Source organism: Penicillium mononematosum, assembly GCF_028829835.1.
Source record: "Penicillium mononematosum strain IBT 11891 chromosome Unknown utg000002l:1.0-8112719.0:1.0-8118358.0, whole genome shotgun sequence".
Classification (NCBI taxonomy): Eukaryota; Fungi; Ascomycota; class Eurotiomycetes; order Eurotiales; family Aspergillaceae; genus Penicillium; species Penicillium mononematosum.
The window spans coordinates 5114940-5137158 of NW_026643272.1; the positions used below are offsets into that span (position 1 = coordinate 5114940).

Sequence of the window (22219 nt, forward strand, 5' to 3'; positions counted from 1 at the left end):
CTCACATCCCCGCTCCTTCTTCGCTTCCAACCGCGAAAATGTTCCGTGCTACTAGCTCCCGCATGGCTGGGTACGTCCTCCCTTCGAATCGCTGCATAAACACCCCGCGCACAAACCCGATCTTGAGAGTGCGACCATCGAATTTCCTCCCGCGATCTTCGGAGTCCAATTGCGATAGACGCGGCTGCGGGGCCCGCTATCCCGCCATATAATTGCAAGTTATACTGACTGATTGACTCTGTTTAGCTTCGTGTTCCGTGAGAACCGTGTGCCCTACTACCAGCGTCTCTTCCAGAACCACGATGGCAAGCGCCAATGGTGGAAGGTCAGTACCTCCGGAAGGGGCACATATACTCTCAATTGAGCTTCGCAAAGAACAAGAGACTGACATTGGAATTGGCTCGCAGACCTCCCGCTCCGGCTACCTCATGTACCCCTACCTCATCTCGGTCTACGGCCTCGGTGCTGGTGAGTAAACCCGTCTTCCGATACGAGATCCGGTTGAGGATAGAAAACTAATCGACAATAGCTACCACCTATGCCATGTGCCGCATGGTTCTCGTGAGTTTTACCCAACCCTCCACCTCTCATCTTCCGACAAGAAGCACGAGTAACCGATTTGGTACGTTCACATGCTGACTTCTTTACAGGGCCACAAGACTTGGATCTAAATTATAGGTCTTAAGTCTTAGTCTGGCAAAGATAAATGATGCCATTTCCAGTTCCGTCGGTTATTCAGCTGCGGCATCAATTGTTTTTTGTATGGTGTACTTCTACTCCGGGGAGGGGTTAGATGGGTTGGCAGCCACGCAGATTTGGAGCTGTACATATGATCAATTCAAGCGCCAATCCAAGAGATGCTGCCATATATCGTTTCCCTGGTCTCACGGAACAGCAGTCGTTCAAACCACTTAACCCACATTGGGTGGTACTGTTTTTGATAGAATGGAGATGGTTGCGCTATGACCCGCAACAAGCGGAAGCCGAGCTATCTTGGCCTTTATCGGTCCTGCTAGACATTCAGGTGGCAGTAACAACTGTCTACGCATTAAGCACAGTATTGCTCGCCTATACCTGTACACGGCAATGGAGAGATAGGTATATGGCGACCTCGGGAAGGTCGACATGGATGACTCATGACTTGCCTGGGCTATTCCAAGGAGGCATACGCAGGAGACGGACGATCCTCTTCTAAAGAACCTTGTAATATAACGTCTGTCGTAGCCATACGTAGTGCGTACGTCCGATTGTTCGATACTCTTATGACATGCTTGGGGAACTACGAAAGGTTCGGATATAGCAGTCACAACACTCAGCACAGCCTTGGGAAGGTTCATAGTTTCAGTTTCAAATGAGTGCCTTCATTTGCACATCTAGAGCTCGTATAACTGTGTTGGTCTTGGGGATTGAGGTCGTAGAATTTCAAGATGAGACTAAAAGATACATCCATGTATGTATCTCTCATGGTTAGGAACACGAGGGCATTCAATAAAATCCGTTCAGGGCATATATGGAACCAACTGAGCGCAAGGAAAGCTAATGATGGATGAGGCTGGACGTGAACGTGCCCAAGAGGTCTATGGGTATCGCAGAACAGAATTCAAGGCCCGGAGCCCAGGCGCCCCGCGCGCGAGTCCACGCCCGGGTCCCGGGGCCAACCGCTCGCTGCACCCGCGGGACTTCACAAGTGATTACTCAGCCATTTCATATCGGACGCGGTCCACTGGCCAATTTCACGGCTTTACTTCCGTCTCTACGCCAAAATGTACAACGGCTTTGCTCGTTCCAATCTGTGTATCCCTTGAAGCAAGGGCATGCACTGAGTATACCCCTACCTCGATATAATTTGTCAATTGGGGTCCGAAAAATACGAGATAGCATACTCCTATGATGACTGTTCATTGGGAGCATTGAATATTGCGAATATAACAATGGAAGACGAGAGCTTCAACTATTCAGAGAGACCTGCCAAGCGGGTTCGTCAGGCTTGTGAGCCTTGCAGGTACTATGCCGATCGGGTTGTACAAAGAGATAGCCAATTAACCAACTCCTCAGGCGTAAAAAAGCTAAATGCCCGGGAGAGCAGCCGGTCTGTTCTCTGTGTGCCCGGCTACGGCAACAATGTCTATACGCTGATGAAAGGCGTCGGCCACTTCCCGAGATGAATCCAAGGCTCAGTGATTCAGACCCTGGGACATCCCATGTTCTGGTAAGTATCTTTAACTCTCAATGCAAGCTCGAAGAGTTCTTCTTCAAATACTAATCCCACCACAGGAAGATAGGTTACGAAGCCTTGAAAGCAAAGTGGGAAAGGTTCTGGATGTACTTGGGTAAGGACCATACATGATCCCTATTTGAGCAACCACTTACTCATAGAAACATGCTACAGCTCGAGGAGTGAGCCGCAAATACCCACCGAATCTCTTGTTCCATCTGTGGCATTGTCAATGCCGAGTTCATCTACTCCCCTGCCACCGTGGGAGGAGATTATCCCCGTTGCAGAGTTATATTTGCTATACTGTGACTCTCAGCCTTTGCCTCTTTTCTACAGGGATAGCTTTCTCTCCAGTCTACAAACGCGTGAAACAGAGCTCCTTTTTGCTATATTGGCACTCGCCTTTCGTTTCTCATACGCTTACCATAGCAGGGCCGATTCCACTAGCCTGATAAATGGCTATGCTGAGGTTGCTCGGGGCCTCGTTATGAAAAGAGTCTCAGAAGGGCCAGTGGAGCTTTCGACCCTCCAAAGTCTCTGTATTTTGAGCTTGGTTGATTTCACCAGTACGGGCCCAGCATTTCCAACATCTTTCCAACATCTAAACTCGAGCTAACAATATCTACCAGACGGTAATACACATAGGTCCAGCATCCACAGCAGCTTGGCAATGAACCTTGCACAATGTGCCAATCTCGGACAAGAGCCCCGCTCATCAACCAGCACTATAGTCCGCGAAGAACGCAGACGCTGCTTCTGGAGTATATGTCTTCTCAAACGACTACATGGCGGCGACTTCCCAATCCTGGACATACCCCAAGCTGGAGGCCCTCCATATCCCCAAAGCCCAGCACGACCAGCACGCTTTCTCTCTCCGGGGCCATCAACCGTCGAAATCCGGCGAAGTGACATGCAAGACGAAGGAATAATTGCTTATGTGGTAATGCTGAGCGAGGTGTTCGCAAGGACGGCGCGATACGTGCGCCTTCACGGACGCCCAAGCAATGTCCCACCATGGTCTCCTCATTCCGAATACTCGAAAATTCTCGCTTTACAAATGGACCTCGAGACTCGCATGCCGTATCTTCATCGGTTCAAGCCAGCCAACCTCGGTGAACGCTCTCTCGAGGAATTGCAGGCACATCGTGAATACTGGGGCCCGTGGTTTCTGAATCAATTCATGTATCATACCAGCCTGTGTCTACTCAATCATCCGCTGCTTCTCTCGCTCAGCCTTCGGAATTTCCGCAGCACTATCCCAGAGATCTTTTTACAGCACACCTCGGACTTGATCTCCTCGCATACAACCTGGATCATCCACTTTATCGACTGCTTTGAGGAGAAGGCTTTTCTAGTATCAGATCCGCTATTAGGCTACAGCGCCGCCGTTGTCGCTACAATCGAGCTGCAACTCAGTTTCACAGATGATTTGACTATCAGAGAACATAAGCGTGAAAGATTCGCCAAGTGTGTCAAGTTTGTGCAAGGCATAGGGAGAAACGTGGCCGCACATGGCTCGACTGGTATGAACCTCCATCTCCTCGGATCCCCTGTGGGTTAAATCAACAATCTAACACTTCATTTGTCGTGTCAACAGGCTCATAGATTGCAGAGACTAGAAGATGCAGTCTCCGCAACATACCAGTCAGACCCAGGCGCGCAAAACCAAAGCCTCTTAATCGACCTGTCCCGATTCTGGGAAATCCTCGAATACTCGTCCAACAGCGATACAGACTCTGCTCGGCGCCTATTCGGAGAGTCGATATATGCCGGTTCGTCTTCTGCAGGCGCAGAAGTATCTCAGACGTCTCCTTTGCCTCCGCCGTTCCGGTTAACTGTCCAGGAACAAGATACACCAAATCTTCGGTCTCAATCGTACAGTGCCAACACCGCCTTTCCTAGCCAGGACTACCCAGCAAGCTCTTTGCTCTCGCCGCAACATTTGACGATGTCTAATGATGAGTTCTCTATTCTTGCTACCAATTTCTTTTCTCAGGGCCAAGAGTTCTTGCGCAGTGGAGATAACTGGGAAAGTGTTGGGAATTTCTAAGGGCTTGCCCCAGCAGGCTTCAACTGTTATGTATATCTATCTTGTCTTCAATCCTGAGGTTGAATAGTTACGGAAGGTCCACGGCATATTATTTATAGTGCATTGCATTATCATACTCGACGTTTATCCACATTCGTCATAAAATTATTTACCAACTACTCAGAGGCCAAAGCGGCCTTGAATTCATTGACAAAGTTGAACACTTCAGAGAATGTGTTGTACAACGGCACTGGCGCCACGCGGACAACGCCCGGCTCCCGCTTGTCACAGATGATACCCGCATTCTGTAGGCGTTCGGATACCTTGTGCAGCAAGCCAGGCTTGAGCAAAACACTCAGTTGAGCACCGCGAGCATTGGGATCTGATGGAGTGATAATATCATACAGACGAGTCTCCTCGTCGGTATCCTTCAGAAGCAGGAACTCCAGATACGCCGTCAATTTCAGTGACTTTTGGCGCAAGTCGGCCATGGAGGTCTGATCGAAGACGGACAAAGCCGCACAAAGACAGGTCAGATCAATGACTGAGGGGTTGGAGACCTGGAAGCCTCCAGCTCCGGGAATAGGCTTGAACTCTGTTAATTGGTTAGCATATGCTTAGAAGACGCATTGCGAGATACAAATAGGAAGAAACTAACTGTTGTCCATCTTAAATCTCACCGACCGATCACCACCATACCATCCTGTCAAGCGGTGACGGAACTGGGGAGCATCTGGTCCCGCGCTATAGTCAACCTGACCATGTCTCTCGTGCACGAAAAGACCACCCATTGCGCCGGGCCCGGCATTGCCGTACTTATACGTGCACCAAGCTGCAAAGTCGACGTTCCAGTCGTGCATCTTCAGCTCCACATTTCCATATGCGTGTGCCAAATCCCATCCAACAACGAGATTCTTTGATTGGGCATACTTGGTGATTGTGGGGATGTCAAATAGCTGTCCGGTGTAGTATTGGATACCGGGCAGAAGAAGCAACGCTGCGGTTTCAGCATGCTCGTCAATATAGGACAGGATTTTCTCTGTTGAGATTTCGTATTGTCCCTCATCTGGGCCAATGAGAATCATGTTCTCCTTTGAATCTAGGTCATGCCAGGCAATGTGTGATTCGATTGCATACTATAAACACGTTAGTAATGGGTAATTGGGGCAGCAGGTTATTCCAATGCTAATCCTGAAAGGACCACTTCCATTGTAGGTTGTCACTCACATGATCACTGGGGAATGCCTTCCAATCCATGAGAATCTTCCGCTTGGTCTCAGTCGGCTTGTAGAAGCTTGCAAGCAACAGGTGGAGATTCATAGTCAACGTTCCCATGGCTGCGACCTCCTCAGGCGCGGCCCCAACAATGCGGGACATTGAAGCAGCGGCCTGTTCAGACAGTAGCTGCCATTGTTTCAATGGCGAATCTTCAAGATCGGTGAAGTGTCCACAGACACCGATGGACGACCAAGTATCCAACTGAGCCTCCATGTACTTGGACACGGCCTTGGGCTGGATGCCCAATGAGTTACCACAAAAGTACGTGCTTGGCTCTGACGAGAGACCTACCATAACGTTGTTAGCAATGATCAAACTATATTTGGTGTCCCCGCTGGGATATAGTTCTCACCAGGCTTTGCCAGCTTCTTTGTGGCAAGGTTCGCCTTGGAAGGGATGATAAATTGGTCGCGGAATTCACGCAGAGGATCCGCTGCATCCAGAGAGGCGGCATAATCTTGTGATGCTGCCTCTGTAGGGAAGACTGGCTTAGAAGCTCCGGTACCCGTCATATCTATAAATGCTGTGAATTCGAATATATTGTAGTAAGTCAAGTCCAGGAGAATTTGAGTTATAACCAAGAATGAGTGGGAACGAACAAAACGGAAATGCAATTGATTTTTATAATTCCTCGCCGAATCGGAGACGAGGGGACAGCTGCAACTGTAGTCAACCCGGATGTCGTTCCGCTTCCGTCTCCCCGATCCGTCTCTCATCACATCCGTATAAAGCCTATCGTTACATCATATTAGACTTAATAACTTATATCCATCCATGGATGGATTCTACTAAGCTGATGTTATACAGAGTATAACGTAATATATAAATCCCTTTCTCATAGGCTATTAACTACCTAGGTATGCATTACATGCATCATAATGCATGAATATTTGCAAATGGTTTGCCTTCTATGCAGGTCAGCTAGCAAAGAAAAGCAATCAAACTACTCTGATTAGCAAAATAACCCAAGATTCTTTGTTGGATTGACTATCATCCCCGAGTCTTTCGAGGCCTTTGATCACATCCTCAAACTCAAAAAGGAGTTATTTCCTGTTTGAGTATTCTTACTTGACAGGAGACTTAGTCTATGTGTCAAAACATTTTCTATATCCTTCGTGGGTAGAACTAAGCCGATCCAGTAGAGACGGTTGATGTATCTCAAGAGGCGGAAGACGGATATAGATCCGGATAGCTTCCGGGTTGTATAGATATTTTGAGTAAATGACCCCGAGGCAAGCCGATGCAGGAAGATATTTCAATATTGAGACCATATAGTACTAAGACTATTCCTCGCACTATAAACCTAAAAGGCAGTCGTTCGTCGTTCCCCTTTGTCTTTGTTTATACCATTATACCACGTCTGCCGTGTTCTCCCTCTCGAACGGAACCTCCTACACCATTAATCCACAATGTTGCAATCAACAGATGCTGTTATCAATGATCTCTTCGAATGTTATGCTGAGCAGGGCTTCCTCCCAGATGGCCTTCCGCTGGCCAGAATCTCAAACCCCTATTACGAGATTTGGGAGGATATAGCCAGCCAACTCCCGAACCTCATCCAAACAAACCAAATCCGCGAGAAAATCGACAATATGCCCGTATACACGACTGAGAATCTTCAAACAGAACCAGAATGGCGACGAGCATGTGTTATTATGGGATATTTCGCTCATGCCTATATCTGGGGAGGAGAGACCCCAAAAGACGTAAGCACCCAGTCACCCTTTCCAAGGTTCCTTTCCGTTCAAAGAAATCCCCATTAACCATCCAGACAACAGAGGCTTCCCCCCTCAATCTCAAAGCCCTTCCTTGAAATATCAGCACACCTTGAGCTTCCCGCCTGCGCCACTTACGCCGGCCTCACATTATGGAACTTCATACCTTCCCACCCAGAAGCAGACATCACAGACCCGGATAACCTCCATGTTCAGACCTCGTTCACCGGCACGAAAGACGAGGAATGGTTCATGGTGATCTCCGTCGCCGTTGAAGCCAAGGGCATCAAACTCATCTCGCTGATGAGGGGACGCTTTTAAGGCAGTTGCTGCCAACGATGTAGACCTTCTCACTGCCCTCTTGTACAGGTTTGCCGATGGTTTATGCGACCTGACATTGACTCTAAAAAGAATGTACGAGCACAACAATCCGGCTGTCTTCTTCCACCAGCTTCGGCCGTTCCTGGCTGGCAGCAAGAATATGGGTCATGCTGGTCTTCCCAGGGGTGTGTACTATGACGTCGGTGATAGTGATGGGGTGGAAAGATCAGAGAATTGGCTCCAGTTGAATGGTGGAAGTAATGCACAGAGCTCGCTGATCCAAGCACTTGATATTTTCCTTGGTATTAAGCACTTTGCGACGGATGGGAAGCAGACTGGTGGTCCGAGTTTTATTCAGGTAAGAACATCACGGGATATTGTCTCAGACATGTTTCACCCAAGTATTAACGCCAACGACAGCAAATGCGAGACTATATGCCTGGTCCGCATAGGCGCTTCCTTGATGAACTATCTGCTCGAGCTAGTGTTCGTCCGTTTATACTGGAGTCGCCGGTTCAACAGCCTAAGGATGCGTACAACGCAGCTGTGAACGAGCTCAAGGCTTTCCGCGATACACACATCCAGATGGTCACTCGATACATTGTCATGGCGTCGAGACAGCCTAATCCAACTGAACAGGGAAAAGGTAGAATGAATCTAGCCACGGCTAGCTCTCAAACGAAGGAAGCAGGCACGAAGACTAAGCTTGCTGGGACTGGGGGCACGGATTTGATACCCTTCCTGAAAAAGACCAGAGATACAGTCCAAGATGCTAAGTGCTAGGTGTTCAGATGGACGTGCGATGATTGAACGAACATATTGTGATATAGATTTGTCTTTTCGTATTGTAAATTGAGATTGGTTGCCACCAGTACTATGGTTCAGAATGGCCTTCCTAAACAAAGAATCGCATCACGATCTAGAGTAGGATACATCCCGAGATCTGGAGGTACATCCACGGCGATAGGACTGTATTCTTGTAGGGTTTTCCCTTTCCCATGTAAGTGGCCGATTCCGGAGTCAACCTTGTTGCAAACTTGGTATGAATATGGTTTGGACAGAATCCCAAGATCCCCCTAAAGCATGCTCCGCAACGTCCCACCTGGCAGATAAGAGGAAAGGACCCCATGCGAGTCCCAGGGACAAACCTGCGATGACGCAGATATTCGAGCCTGTTGGTCGTGTCTGGCATAATGCAATCGTCATGATGAATTCGGTGGAAACAGAGAGGCTGGATCTTGTGGCAAGGCGATTGGCAGAGGCGTAAAGACATAAACTTCGACTGTTGGGGGCAGTAGAGCCACTCAGGGGGGGCCCGGCACTGAGGAACGTTTGGACAGGGGTGATGAGGGTTGCTGGTCAGGCAAATCCTGACGGGGTGCTCAAAAGCCTACCATACTGCAGCAATGGCCTAGGTTCTCGGCTAAAAAGGGCGTCTGGAGCAATCACCGCTTCTTCGTGTTGGCGGGCACACCCTCACTCTCTCGCAGCTCGGCCAGATACTTCTCTCTCTCGATCAAACGCTCCTTCTCTTCCTTGATCATCTGCTCAACTGTTTGAGTGGCTTCGGCCATGCGATCAAGCTCTTTCCTCTCGGTCGTCCGACTGTATGGGTTCCCGGGCGTATCGCTCATGGGAATATCCGCCGTCCTCTGCCCAATCTGTTTGGTATTCTTTCCCTTGCTCTTGCCAGCCTGACCACCAGCGAAGCCTCCAGTGAGGATCTCGTAGAACGGCTCAACTGGCTCATTGAAGATGACCTCTTCGTAGTTCTGGCTGATCACACTCTCCCGACGCTCTTTCATTCCCTCCGCATCAGGGCCGTAAGGGTGTAGCTTTAGGCTGTGCCACAGGGTCTGCGGCTTCTCATTTGACTCAGGCACAAAATACAGCTTGATCTGGATTTCGAATTCACCCCAGCCAGTTTCCGTAACTTCGAAGGGCTGCTGCTCGACCACGCGGACATTTTGGGCGTATGTCTCATGCAGCTTGAATTGGACTTTCTTTAGCCAGTAGGAGATGTCCTCGCCGTTGACTCCCTTGACGAATATCGTCCAACTGTGAGTGTGGTCTGGAGGACAGTCTGAGGGCTTATTATCGGGATCGAAGGGGTGCGCTACACTGCCAAATACTGTGTTTATTAGCTTGCGACGCTTGACGATAATGCGCTCTTTGCGGGACATACCAAATGGTCGGAAGGCTGAGACGCCCTGCGAGCGTGTTAGTTTGATTTTAGTATTTCCCGGGACATGAATCTTACCCTGACACGCTTGTTTCCTGTTGCAGATACCATCTTGCACGTTGATGTTAGATTGTAGAACCGATGAACACGGATTGCCCAGAGCAAGGGCGAAACGGAAGAAGGATAATCCGTTGGGGCTCAAGTGGCCCGACAAGAAGGCGAATGATGCCGAACGCTAAACTTCAAAAGTCCTGGTGAAGAGACAATTACCTTGAACAATTGAACTGTTTTGCTTATTGAAGAGCATGATATTCACTTCCTCAACTCAGCTCTAAAATCTCAATTGTGATCCTAAATAGCCTGGACTATTGTTCCGATTCCTTAGTGATATCATTCTCCGGAGCTATCCCAAAGCTACAGCATGCCGACCAAAAGACTAGTTGTCGCAGGAGGAAGCGGTTTTTTGGGTTTGTGTTTTCCATTCAGTGCAGAAATATCAATATCATTTTACTGACTAGCTATTCCAGGATCCAGGATCTGTAAAGCTGCAACAGCAAGGGGATGGACAGTCACGTCATTAAGGTAGCTTTCCCGCTTATGTATGGATCTATGGAACAATACTGATCTTTGTCTAGTCGATCTGGTGAGCCCCGGTGGGAGGCAGTCACTGATTCTCGAGAACGGCCTAGCTGGGCAGGTTCCGTGGAATGGGCCAAGGCCGATATCCTCAAACCAGAGAGCTACAAGCCACATTTACATGGTGCCTCTGCTGTTGTCCACTCAATGGGCATTCTCTTAGAAGCTGACTACAAGGGCGTTGTGCAAGGGAGAGAACCAATTCTCAGTGGCCTTCAACGAGCTTTTAGTACATCTAAGCTTGGAAGCCAGAATCCTCTAACAAGACAAGAGGGCGAGGCTTTGGAGCCAAAGGAGAAAGACGGGCAGCTGACCTATGAGCTGATGAACCGAGATTCAGGTGCGTCCAAGAGTTCTAAAGTCTGTTTTGAAAGCTGACACATGTGTGATTTAGCAATTGCACTAGCCCAGGAGTCCACTAATGAGCATGTTCCGACCTTCGTTTACATCTCTGCAGCGGCCGGGGCACCGATTCTGCCGGCCAGGTACATCAGTACTAAAAGAGAAGCAGAGGCAACTATCACATCCACCCTCCCGGACCTACGGAGCATCTTCATACGCCCGGGCTTCATGTACGACTCGAGTCGGAAGTTCACGCTGCCAATTGCAATGGGTGGCTTTGTTGCCTCAGAGTTCAATACCTTCCTCGGGAATAAGCTTGGGTTCCTCGGAACTATGGCCGAAAAGCCCCTCAAAGCCGATGTTGTAGGGGAAGCGGTGGTCGAGGCATTGGAGGATGAGTCCATCAAGGGTGCAGTCGGAACAAAACAGATTGAGGCACTTGCAACAAAAGCCTGGCGAAAGACTATGCTTTAGGCCTGTTGGCTGATCAAGTGACTTGTATGTTTGTAAAACAAATTTTTTGGGGCAGAGGGGAAAACGCGTGGAATCTCTGCTGGTTGATTGGTGCCTATCCAGGTACAGCTGTATATCTCGAAACGTGTAAAATATCGCAATGAATTTCACATTCAGATTAAATCATGGTGCCACGTTCGAAGCTGTCCCGAATTTCGGTGGTGTACTATAAAAAATGTTAGTAAAAGGATCACATAAGGACAGCAATGGAAAACTGACCTTGTTGTAGAAACGGGCGAGTTTCTGGTTGAACTGCCTGTTCTTCTCGTTGATGTATGTCACATCCGCGTCATCATCACCACCACGGCGCTCCTTGCGTTTCTTCAGGCGCACCTCCTCTGCCTTCTGGATATCATTGACCAGTCTGTCAACAGCAGCCCGATCTGGTTTGCTCTCCGTAAAGCCAGTCGAGTCCGCAGTGGAATAGAAGCTACCGTTCTTATCGATTGCAATCATTTCACCGTCCTCGGTCTCCACAATCTCTAGATCGCCGTTGGCCGCGGCTCTCTCGATCGCAGCAAGCTTCTCTTTCTCGTAGGACTCCAAATTCGGCGCCATCTCTCTCAACTGTCTCTTGTAAATCTTCCGGGCATCTTGAGTGTAGTCCTGGAAAGCCACGTCATCTCGGTGACGCTGCTTCTTCTCCATGCGCCTATCCCACTTTTCCGATTCATCCACCGTCCAGTCCCATGCCCGCTTGCGTTCAAAATCTTCTCCTGCGGCTTCCGTGTCCGCTTTGAGGAGGTTGTGGGAGGCAAATGCATGCTTGCGGGACAACGTATTCAGCAGGGCTGGGTCGGTAGTCAGACGTTGGGACTCGGCTGCAGTCTCTTTTAAGTTGCGCTCCGTTGCGGATTTCTATATATTGTGTCAGTTATGTGGAGGGGTTGGGCTGGCCAAGCCTATTGATCCGCGCAAGCCATTTTTGAGGACCACATACAGCTCGAGCCTGCAAGGCTTTGAACCTGTTCATCCTCTCACGCGCTTTGGATGCACCGTCATCCTTTGTGACATCTGGTTGAGTTTCGGCTTTCTTTTCGGAAGATGCGACAGGTGATTCGCTCGTGTTCTCGGTTGGTTGCTCAATGGGCGGTTCTTGGCTCGCCTCGTCCATCACGGATTTATCCGCATTTCTGGTTCGAACCATAATTCCCTTGGGTTGATCAATAGATCAACGACAGCTATGGATAGAAAGCGGTAAGTGTTTTGTTCGTAGCTAGGTTGATAAGAAGTGGTAGTTAGCTGGTTGACGAAATAAAAGCGCGAATGCGGCCCCACACCGCCTTCCACGCCGCCCTTGATCTGCTGGCCAAAACCCCAGACTTGGGCAGTCCTTATCGGACCTTTATCTTCTCCACATCTTCTCCTGGAGATCAGCTTCAATCCAGTCGACATGGGAGGGCCGCCTACTCGGTTGCTGCTGCTGCAACCAAGACGACAGCTTAGCACTGGGAATGTTCTCTCGCGGCAATTTATGCGCAGCCTCCATCCCGCAACGATTAAACGACCCCGTGACCCATCACCATCTGAACTGCTTCGATTCGCCCTGACAGATTCAACTGAGCCAATTCATGACTCAAATACTAACGAGGTCTTATCTGGATACCTCCATGGACAATTTGTCACCGAATGGAAGTTCAACACTCCACCTTCCCCGTTGTGGACCTCCCTCAAAGGGCTTACATCGCGGAACCGAGAAGTTGTTGTGGGATCCCAATAGCGAAATGGCCGATGTCTCTTCCTTACGGAGTCTTATCGAGAGATACGTCAACGACAGACATGGAGCAGAGATCTTGCAGTCTCGTAATTGCTCCCAATTACGTGACGTTTTGCGACGCTGTCAACGGAACAACACATTAGCAGAAATCCTGACGGTGATACATGACTTGTTTGCAAGACTGAAACGTCTCCAGCTCCCTATCCATCCCAGGATGTATGCTATAGCGCTGTACTTTGCATCTTATGCTCTTTCGCCTTCAGATTTAAGGCACTTCTTGGATAGCCATCACCATATGGGCATTCGAGCCCTAAATCTCCGAACAAGTTTGCAGATAATCCGGTTTTGTTCGGAAGCACTCGACTGCAAGGCTTTTGAAAACCCCTACTATGATACCAATCCCATCCTTGCTGAGATCACAGGTGAAGGAGAACTCGTGACACAAAAACGCAGGTTGCATGATACCTTGTTCTGGACGCAACCAACTGATCAAATTGGCGACCGATTCAATTATGAAAACGAAGCCCAGTATTATATCTGCCTACTTGCTAGGCTTGGGAGTGATGAGGTACTTCACACATGTTGGTCTCACTTCTTGAAGAACATTCAGCCTGAAAACTATCAAAGCTGCATTGCTGCCTATGAGGTAGTGCTGGCTCTAGTCCGAAATGTTCAGTCTGAAATAGCAGTGAAATGGTTGGAAGATATCTCTCAACATTGTGGTGATAACCTACCATTCATTGCGAAGTTTTCCAATGTTCGATCCCTCCTTAGTGACCCTGTTGTGGGCGAGGCGCTGCCTGACCTAGTGAGGGGAGAGGACTACCTCGAACTACTCGAGGTTTGCCTTGAGGACATGGATCGAAGGACAGGTGTTCAATGGAGCCCTGAAAGCCAAAGGCATTTCAGTACGGCCTTGGACCCCTCAGAATCAATCTGGGAAGCATTTGATGATCAACTTTTACCAAAAGTCGACAACAAATCCGTTGACTCCGACCATGGAGGACAGTTGTATGCAGAACTTCTGGTTCATGGCTGCTCCAAGTCTCCGGCTGCACTGGGCAGGGTCGCAGATCTGTTGAATGACCACGGCGGACAGCCCCAAACGATCGTCACTCGTCTTGATTGCAATGTAGCACGGCTTGATGAACTTCGCTCCAAGTTTGAATCCCTCGAACTCCGCTGGGTACCAGAGCACTCACCGATTGAATTTTCTAACTCCCAAATTCCGGCGCTGCATGATTTGTCTGAGCCTATGACGCCATCTACCCTAGGCCTTATTCGGGCTCGTTTCATCATTCAAGGAGTTCCTCAAATGGGGATCGACAACTTACATTTGATGCAACTTGGCTCCATGGATATGCGGTATGGCCCAGACGAACCATGGCAACGATCAGGCTACATCGTGGTTTGGGACCGTCATTACGGGGAACTCCTCGGGCTTTATGTTGGGCAGAACAACGGGGTCATTGACTGCGGACCAGCACCCTCAGATGGCCCTCTTGGTGCCTTGATGCATCTCGGACTCCCAGGCAATCGTAACGAGCGAATATTTGGTCGCCTTCATGCTCGGAATTGCTTGGGTCCTTACTATCTGGATGTAGATCCAAGTGAAGATTTAGAGTGTTGAGTTTCCTCCCGTGTGAAATATCCATGAAATCATTAAATTGCTGGGACGAGATGAATCATGGACTACTGATATGACTGAGCAGTGATGTGCTTCGGCAGAACCTAGATGTACCACAACTTTGTAGGCATATCCTTTTCAGCTACTCTTCCATCTCCAATATGACTCCCATATTCTTGAACGAAAGCTTTATATTCTGCTCTTTCATCTAAAATCCAGTGAACATGTCCCAACCCATGAACCTACTGCCAATCAACAGTTTTGATCGGCAGCTGACTAGGATTCCGAATCCCTAACTCGGCTTGCCTTGGGGGTCCGCGGAAATGTTATCGGTCTACCAGTGACACGCAGTGAGATGCGTCTTCCCCACAAATACGGAGTCAAGCCTCCCACGCCATTTGCAATATCAAGGTCGTCGGTAAGGATGGGGGGACGCCACCCATTTGGTATCGAAGCCCTTCGGAATCTTGGATATTCCCGGCTACGAATGGTAGTTTTTCCGAATATCTCTTCCTATTCAGGCCGGTTGTGTGGTGATGGACATATGGAGACCCGGATTCTTGCACTCCTGCAGCACGCAGCAACCCGCATATCCGCAAGGCTCTCAAGCAGGCAGTCGTCTTGTAGGGAACTACAACGAACAGTCAACGCAGCCACACTGCTACGTGGGGTTGCATACCGAAAAACTTTGACTTGCATGGGTTTTCAATCCTACGGAGTACGGAGTACTCCGTGCATCATAAGGCATTCGATTCTCATGCACCAAGAACTGGAAAAGTGAGTTCTAGTCCAAAGTCGACGCATGAGAACAGACGTGGAACTCATGGCGAGTCCCTACAACATAGAACTGCCGACAAGGTTAGAACTCAAATACCCTTGACGGACTCGACCTGCATCTGCAGCTCAAGGACTTCCAATCACGTTGGACAGACTCGCTCTTCCAACATTGGGCTGCAAAATCTTCAAAAATGGCCCCCAGAATTAGCAAAGTGCCACATATGACAAGAGGCACACTTCTCCGATCCGACAATAAATTGTCTCAAGCGCTTGGACCCATTTGAACAGGTCTAATCTTAGTACTAGTTCGTTTGTCTTCGCTGAAATTGCACGCCGATCGATCGAACAGCAAGATACCATTGGCCATTTCTAATTGGAATTGCTGTCAAAGTCCACTCAGAGACCCACGAGCAGGGGTTGCAATGGTAAGAGCGTCCTGGGATGTTAATTGACTCTGAATCCCAGGAAAGCTGATGAACTTGCCAGTTTTATACGGTTTCCCTCCGAAAAGCTTACTCCTTGCCACCCTCGAAACTATATCGCCCTAGGACTACCTCGTGTCCCTACCAAGATCATCCCACCATCACGGTGAGTTCCAGTGAATACTTCCGAATTCCCCATTGTTGGGGGGGGAGGCAGATCCTTTTCTGAAGTATTGCCAAGCAACGGTTGAACGCCAATCACCACGCCTCACAGCAGCTTCCAGATCCAGTCACTTGGGATTTGAACAGTCGGTTCCCAGCTCGCCGGAGGCTTGTCGGTCAGCAATCGGCAAATTTGTTGTTCTGTACTCTATAAAGCGGAGATCTGAGTTTTTCGCTAAAACGCCGGTTACACCGTACACTCCGTACGCTGTCCACACATTCTGAAGGCCAAAACACACGATAACCCCTCTGGTCGTATGCGGCCCACAACCCCCCCCGTAGACCGGTTCGCAAAAAGCCACAATTCGACAAGGTCTTTGTCCTTTTTTCTCTTGCCCCGTTCGCACTATGCCGATAGGTCGAAACCGGGCCTGCACTCCGTATGCCAGCAACACGAGATACTTCAGAGCGCACCTTCCCAAGAAAAGCTTACCAGTTATACACGCGAGTTCCACAATACAGAACAGCTTCCACTTATATTTGATTGCCTGACCGTCTTTCGAGAGACCGAGAGATCAGAAACCATTTTCTGCCCAGTTCATCTAGCTCACGCACCATTTCCATGGAGGCACAGCCCACACTCCCATGTCCACACCCACTTGGTAGTTCTGGTCTCCCCTTCTCGTGGCAAAACCCGCTCGGCCCGTTCCCCGTTCCCCCCGGCTCTTCCCTTTCTCATAATCGGTGGATACGCCAATCGTAGGGTATCGAAGTGTTTCGACTAAAACAAGGACATTATATTCAATACTGTTGACCTTCGCCATTCCCACTCCCTGTCATATTCCAGCCCTCGTGTGGTTGGATAGCTCGGGGAAACTGGACAGGGGTGTTTTTAATTTTACTTCTTTTTTTTTTCCTTTCCGATCTCTGAGGAAAATCGGCCAAGAATTCCCCCCGAGGGAAGTATAGAGCCAATTCGACAGGGCGAAGAAAAAAAAGATCATACCGAAGTAGTGTCATGAGGCGTCGCTGTTAACTGCCTGCTTTCACATGTGGAGCATCAGATGCCTTCATTGACCGGATATGTTTTTTTTTCTTTCCCATCCCCAAGATACATAATTCTATCTGGGACATCGACTCTGTCCTGATCGTGATTATCTGACCGCTTTGTGCGTTTTATTCAATGCCTCGTCTGCAACCTGCCTCGTTTGAAACCAACCCCAATACGGCAATATCTGAATTATAACACAAGGACCACCTATTGGGACTTGCGCAAGTCCCCGAACAATATATGGCGAGGCCACCGCCACAGCAATGTGGGAATTCCACACCGGAACGGCCATACATCGATTCAGGTCCCCGCACGCAACACCGCGGCCCGACACCCATGCCATATCCTTACCGACATGAGCCTCGACAGATCATACCCCAGAGCACGAGCTATGGGCGCCCTATGCACGGGGCTCCCCTTGGTCCAAGGCTACCTGCCTTGGTTGTTCCCGAAAGAAGCACAGATCCCCGATATATGCTCTCGTCCGACAATGCCTACATGAACACACAACCTACGCCCCAAACGCTCCCTCTCCGACCCTATCACCAATATCCGGGAAGCTCTGATGCCCGCGGTTACTACAACCCATACGATGAGAGAACATACCCAACTTCGAGCCATGCTCGTGACTATGAGAGTCACCGGAGCTGGACATACGACGTGGAGTCCCAGTAAAGTCCCTCTCTTTTCGTTTCTGTCGATTGAACCGCCTCTATCTGTCAGTGCTCCGTCCTGATGCGATGTCTTCGGCTTGAGAAATTCGAACACAATCCCTCGTCTCATGTCACATCTGTGACAGGTTACACAATGCAGAGGAGACATTCGAACAAGAAAAAGAACCACATTCTGACAACGGACTTTTATATAGACACAGCAGCAGTTCTACGGCCATGCCCAGTCCCGTCTGGTCAGATAAAAGCGCAGCCACCCACGCATTCAATCCTATACTACCCAGCATTCACCAAGACCCGAAACCACAATCCCGAAACGCGAACTACAGAATGCCACACGGCTTCGACAAGCTCCTCCATCCTGAACCGGAGCCACAATCACCATCACCCCCTCCACCACCCCGACGACCATCCACCCAATCCCGATACCATCTCCACATCCGACAACAACCCATTGCCGCACGAGCCTGCGGCGCAGGCGACAGAGACCGCCGCCCAGTCGACCCACCCCCAATCGTGCAGATCCTCCTGACCGACTTCGACTCCAACTCACAAGAAGACCGGGATCTCCTCCAAGACCCCCGCTTCACAGTAGGCTGTCTACTATTCCCCGTCTCACCTTCTTTGCCATTTGCCGAACCAACAGAAACACATTCACGCGAGCGCGATCAGGAGCGAGATCAAGACCGGGACCGAAATCGCGATAGAGAACGAGAACGAGAACACGAACGAGAACGAGAAAGGGAAAGAGAAAGAGAAACTGACGGCGTCGCCCGCACAGACGACAACTTCTCAACCCCATTACTATCCGGCAAAGCCTTCATGTCCCCCTTCTACGTCGATGCTGACCCAGACCCCAACTCCGCTCCCGCACACCCATCCTCCATATCCGATTCTCATCTCTCCAACCCCCCTGACCACGTCTACAACCACGCCGCCTCGCGCCTCCACCAACCAGCCACCTTTTTCATCTTCGCGGATCTCTCGATCCGCTCTGCGGGCCTATACAGGCTGCAGTTTCGATTGATGAATTGGGGCTCTGTGGAGGATACGGGACAGTCGATGCCGATTCTCGCGGAGGCGTGGTCTGATCCCTTCCGGGTGTATCCTGCGAAGGATTTCCCCGGGATGAGGGATTCGTCGATTCTTGCGGAGGGTTTGAAGGAACTTGGGTTTGTGGAGTTGAAGACGAGGGGGCATGGGAAGGGGAAGGGGAAGAAGAGGCAGTGATTTTGATTGTGATTGGTGGCTCTTGTCAATTTTTGGGGGGGGGGGTCCCTTTTTTCGTCTTCTTCTGTTGTGTTGATATTATCATCCTTCGAATATCTGGGTTTGTCAGTTTGGAGTCTGTGAATGGCTTTGTCTCGGGTTTGGCACAAGGAAAATGGATTCGGGGATGAAACATGGCGTTTGATTCATTTCTTCAATCATAAGGACAGTTCTGAACTTTTTGCTTTTCTCTTCTGTCAGTTTGACATGGGATAGGCGAGATGAGACATGCATGCTTGGGAGCGGGGGATATATAGAAGAAAAAGTATCAAGGCCGAAAAAAAGGCCCAAAAAAGAAACATTGCTATGATACATAATGGGATACAAGCAGAAAAATGTACAGCATAAATATAAAAGATATAAACACAACAGCTCTAAACCACCTAAGTAAGCCTCAAGAGCTTAGGAGGCAGACCAGGGTTGAAGGTCTGGTCTTCCCACTTATCCTCCATTTGTTTCAGGCCTTTCTTCGATAACGAGGTAGGAAGACCCCTTTGAGCAGTAAGGTTGTACATCTCACGGCTTTTCTCCATCTCGCTATCCTCGCGAAGGAGCAAGGCTAGAATATACCCAGCCTCGTTGTTTCCCATATCAAACGCAAGCTCATACCAATCCATTGCAAGCATGCGGTATGACTTGCGATCGAGCGGTTGGTTGAACAAATTATTAACCCACTTTTCTATAGGTTCGAAGCGTCTCAACCAGCCGCGGCGCGCGGCATAGGCCTCCTCCCTCTTCTTGGCGTCTCTCTCTGCTTCGGTGGTAAATTCGCCTTGGGAGATGCGGTAATATAAATTGGCAAGGTAAAAGCAGGCTAGAGGGTTTTGCCCCAATGCAGCGGCGGCCATGTACGATTCGTACACCTCGTATTTGTGAGGTTCATCCGTTTCCAACACGGAGATGGCATAGTCAGTCATGGCAAGCGGGTCGTGGAACTCCAAGGCGGCTCGTCGCGTGGCCTTCAGGATGCCTTGTAGACCCTGTTCCTTCTCGACAGCAATAGCGTACATCCGCCAGGGCGATTCAAAGTCGTCCAATAACTTTATATCCTCCCAAAGGGGAGGGTGTTTGCTAACGGGTTGCAGATATGGCAGAATCTTCTGCTCTAGGAGCCGGGCAGCCTGTCCTTTCTCGCCACGCCAGATGAGCAGTTTGGCATATAGCATAATCGCTTGAGGGAATTCATCTTTGAGAGCCAAGTCTTTGATCTGCGCTATGGGCTCGGTGTTCCGGTAAATATCCACGCCTTCGATGCTGATATACCGGTTCACGAGATCCACAAGGGCTCGGCGCGAATGTGCTTTTGCGCAGCCGGTCAACGCCCATTGGTAGATGTAGGGGCCTTTTGAAAGGGGTCTCAGAGCGAACGCGATTCGATAAACAGCGTCGACATCTATAACGAGGTGCAGAGTTAGTATCAAATCACCCAATATATAGCCTTCCGCTATATACTCAATTGAAATTGAAACTCACCTATTGAGATACTCCGTGTAAGACTTGCGGAAGGGAACCGCGAGTGTGACAGCCTGATTAACTGTTCACCTACAGACCCAAATGTCGCCATGTTGACACCCGGCGGTAAGATGTAGCCGTAAGTCTCATAGAGTTGGCGCGTGAATTTCTTAAACTCAGCCAATGTTGGTTCAACATGCGCAACACAATAATGGTTCCAAAACCCATCACGGTCTAGGTTCAATCCATTTGGGCCTTTCAACACATCCTCGGGTACCGCTTCTGCCCCCCTCCTCTCTTGTTCTCGAACAGATGGTGATCGGCGAGGAGGCCTAGCAGCTGACCGAGTTTGAGTAGTGTGGAAGGGTCGTTTCGATGGGGTTGTGTTGCTATTGGTGACAGCTCGAGCGGTGCAAGCTTGCAGACCGTTGTGGCGCAATGTGCGGGCTTTTGGACAGAGACCTTGATGTAATTGACGCCATTGTAACGGGGAAATCAATGGTCTGGCCATGGAAAAGAGCGCAGAGGCAAGATCGTGGGGGTTGGTTGGGTGAGGGGGAAGATTTCTCTGAAGTTCTGGGGATCGGGAACTTCACCGCGAAGCTACTCCGAACAAGTTGACATTGAGATCTATCAACTTTACTATACGGCGATGTAGTATTTAAAGAAGATATTTACTGATTTTAAAAGTAATAGAATAGCATCGATATGCTAAATGCATCAATTAACCAAACGAGCCCTCTGTACCAGACGGTCTCAGAACACAATGCGTATAATGTACATTTTGCCTTGATCTGCCAGGCCAAACACAATAAATGCTCAACAAGATCTCTCAAAAGCAAGAATCAAAGAGAAGAAGAAGCGAGGAAAAGACCAAATGGACAACATCTTTCCCCCGACTCTCTTCCCAATCTATCCCCTCCCCGTACCTAAATAATAACACAGCTTTTACTCCATAGTCGCCTTGGCACCGAGCGCCTTGAACGTCTCAATGAGCTTCTCCGCCTCCTCCTTGGGCACAGACTCCTTCAGGACCTTGGGCACGGCCTCGACGAACTTCTTGCTGTCCACCAGCGACAGACCGAGCATGGTCTTGATCTCCTTGATGACCTTGGGCTTGGAGGTAGGCTCGAACGACTCGAGCTTCAGGTTGAACAGCGTCTTCTCGGCAGCGGCGGGAGCAGCCTCCTCCTCCTCGGCAGCAGGGGCGGCGGCACCGGGGGCACCACCAGCAGCCATGGCGAAGCCGCCAACGGGAAGGTCGGGGATGTTCAGGCGGGTCTGTGCAGGCGTTTTGATTAGCAATGGTTCGGATAAATACTTCAATTGAGTAGAGTGACGATATATATAAACACATATATGCAAGGTCCACATGTTCTGTTTGGAGATCCATTGAATATGTGTAGATTGTCAAACCCACCTTCAAGCTAGACACCAGGTCGGCAGTCTCGAGCAGCGTCAACGTGCTGATCTGGTCGACAATTTGGGAAATCTTGGGGTTGGTGGTAGCAGCAGGGGCTGCCTCGGTGGATTCGCATCGCCGGCTGCTAGGTGTGCGACGGGCTGTGAGGTATGTAGCGGAGGTCGCGATGCGCAGGGAGGACGGGCGGACGGAGCCGGAGAGCTGTCTGGCGCAGCGGGCTGCGGCCTGGGTGGAGAAGGACATGACGGAGGTGAGAATGAGGGAAGCCCGAGAGAAAGGAAAACTAGAGGAAAGTGGTGGGGATTGGAATCGCGGCTCGTTGATATCAAGACCGAAAGGAAACACTCGAGGAAAATCTGGGAGCGGCACGTGATCTTTAGTGCCTCAGGCATATTTTCTCTATCTATCAGGCAAACA

General features: G+C 49.7%; 12 protein-coding genes across 12 annotated transcripts; 7 read left to right on the forward strand and 5 right to left on the reverse strand.

The window, feature by feature from the left end:
• Window positions 1-38: 38 nt before the first annotated feature.
• On the forward strand, window positions 39-671 carry N7519_003753 (cytochrome c oxidase subunit 7; the record flags this gene model as incomplete). Its single annotated transcript, XM_057290531.1, has 5 exons — window positions 39-70; window positions 247-325; window positions 408-468; window positions 530-561; window positions 651-671. 5 exons carry the CDS (start codon window positions 39-41, stop codon window positions 669-671), a joined length of 225 nt encoding a protein of 74 aa, XP_057151733.1.
• Window positions 672-1931: 1260 nt separating this feature from the next.
• On the forward strand, window positions 1932-4265 carry N7519_003754 (uncharacterized protein; the record flags this gene model as incomplete). The annotated part of the gene is made up of 6 exons (XM_057290532.1): window positions 1932-2002; window positions 2056-2209; window positions 2275-2330; window positions 2390-2781; window positions 2845-3767; window positions 3813-4265. 6 exons carry the CDS (start codon window positions 1932-1934, stop codon window positions 4263-4265), a joined length of 2049 nt encoding a protein of 682 aa, XP_057151734.1.
• Window positions 4266-4420: 155 nt separating this feature from the next.
• On the reverse strand, window positions 4421-6034 carry N7519_003755 (kynureninase; the record flags this gene model as incomplete). Its single annotated transcript, XM_057290533.1, has 4 exons — window positions 4421-4839; window positions 4903-5380; window positions 5472-5809; window positions 5875-6034. The coding sequence occupies 4 exons, from the start codon at window positions 6032-6034 to the stop codon at window positions 4421-4423; spliced, it is 1395 nt and encodes a 464-aa protein (XP_057151735.1).
• Window positions 6035-6931: 897 nt separating this feature from the next.
• N7519_003756 (indoleamine 2,3-dioxygenase) lies at window positions 6932-8341 on the forward strand (the record flags this gene model as incomplete). Its single annotated transcript, XM_057290534.1, has 4 exons — window positions 6932-7228; window positions 7301-7492; window positions 7560-7916; window positions 7979-8341. The coding sequence occupies 4 exons, from the start codon at window positions 6932-6934 to the stop codon at window positions 8339-8341; spliced, it is 1209 nt and encodes a 402-aa protein (XP_057151736.1).
• Window positions 8342-9003: 662 nt separating this feature from the next.
• Window positions 9004-9851, reverse strand: yaf9 (YEATS domain-containing protein YAF9; the record flags this gene model as incomplete). Its single annotated transcript, XM_057290535.1, has 2 exons — window positions 9004-9768; window positions 9819-9851. The coding sequence occupies 2 exons, from the start codon at window positions 9849-9851 to the stop codon at window positions 9004-9006; spliced, it is 798 nt and encodes a 265-aa protein (XP_057151737.1).
• A 310-nt stretch (window positions 9852-10161) lies between these two features.
• Window positions 10162-11192, forward strand: horA (ubiquinone biosynthesis protein COQ11; the record flags this gene model as incomplete). Its single annotated transcript, XM_057290536.1, has 4 exons — window positions 10162-10207; window positions 10268-10322; window positions 10376-10716; window positions 10771-11192. 4 exons carry the CDS (start codon window positions 10162-10164, stop codon window positions 11190-11192), a joined length of 864 nt encoding a protein of 287 aa, XP_057151738.1.
• Window positions 11193-11323: 131 nt separating this feature from the next.
• N7519_003759 (pre-mRNA-splicing factor SYF2) lies at window positions 11324-12378 on the reverse strand (the record flags this gene model as incomplete). Its single annotated transcript, XM_057290537.1, has 3 exons — window positions 11324-11397; window positions 11451-12089; window positions 12172-12378. 3 exons carry the CDS (start codon window positions 12376-12378, stop codon window positions 11350-11352), a joined length of 894 nt encoding a protein of 297 aa, XP_057151739.1. The 3' UTR covers window positions 11324-11349.
• Window positions 12379-12624: 246 nt separating this feature from the next.
• Window positions 12625-12951, forward strand: N7519_003760 (uncharacterized protein; the record flags this gene model as incomplete). The annotated part of the gene is made up of 1 exon (XM_057290538.1): window positions 12625-12951. The coding sequence occupies one exon, from the start codon at window positions 12625-12627 to the stop codon at window positions 12949-12951; it is 327 nt and encodes a 108-aa protein (XP_057151740.1).
• A 211-nt stretch (window positions 12952-13162) lies between these two features.
• N7519_003761 (uncharacterized protein) lies at window positions 13163-14578 on the forward strand (the record flags this gene model as incomplete). The annotated part of the gene is made up of 1 exon (XM_057290539.1): window positions 13163-14578. One exon carries the CDS (start codon window positions 13163-13165, stop codon window positions 14576-14578), a length of 1416 nt encoding a protein of 471 aa, XP_057151741.1.
• Window positions 14579-17988: 3410 nt separating this feature from the next.
• Window positions 17989-18888, forward strand: N7519_003762 (velvet factor family protein; the record flags this gene model as incomplete). The annotated part of the gene is made up of 1 exon (XM_057290540.1): window positions 17989-18888. One exon carries the CDS (start codon window positions 17989-17991, stop codon window positions 18886-18888), a length of 900 nt encoding a protein of 299 aa, XP_057151742.1.
• A 422-nt stretch (window positions 18889-19310) lies between these two features.
• N7519_003763 (uncharacterized protein) lies at window positions 19311-20890 on the reverse strand (the record flags this gene model as incomplete). The annotated part of the gene is made up of 2 exons (XM_057290541.1): window positions 19311-20320; window positions 20401-20890. The coding sequence occupies 2 exons, from the start codon at window positions 20888-20890 to the stop codon at window positions 19311-19313; spliced, it is 1500 nt and encodes a 499-aa protein (XP_057151743.1).
• Window positions 20891-21327: 437 nt separating this feature from the next.
• N7519_003764 (mitochondrial 54S ribosomal protein bL12m) lies at window positions 21328-22045 on the reverse strand (the record flags this gene model as incomplete). The annotated part of the gene is made up of 2 exons (XM_057290542.1): window positions 21328-21660; window positions 21800-22045. 2 exons carry the CDS (start codon window positions 22043-22045, stop codon window positions 21328-21330), a joined length of 579 nt encoding a protein of 192 aa, XP_057151744.1.
• Between the last annotated feature and the right edge of the window lie 174 nt (window positions 22046-22219).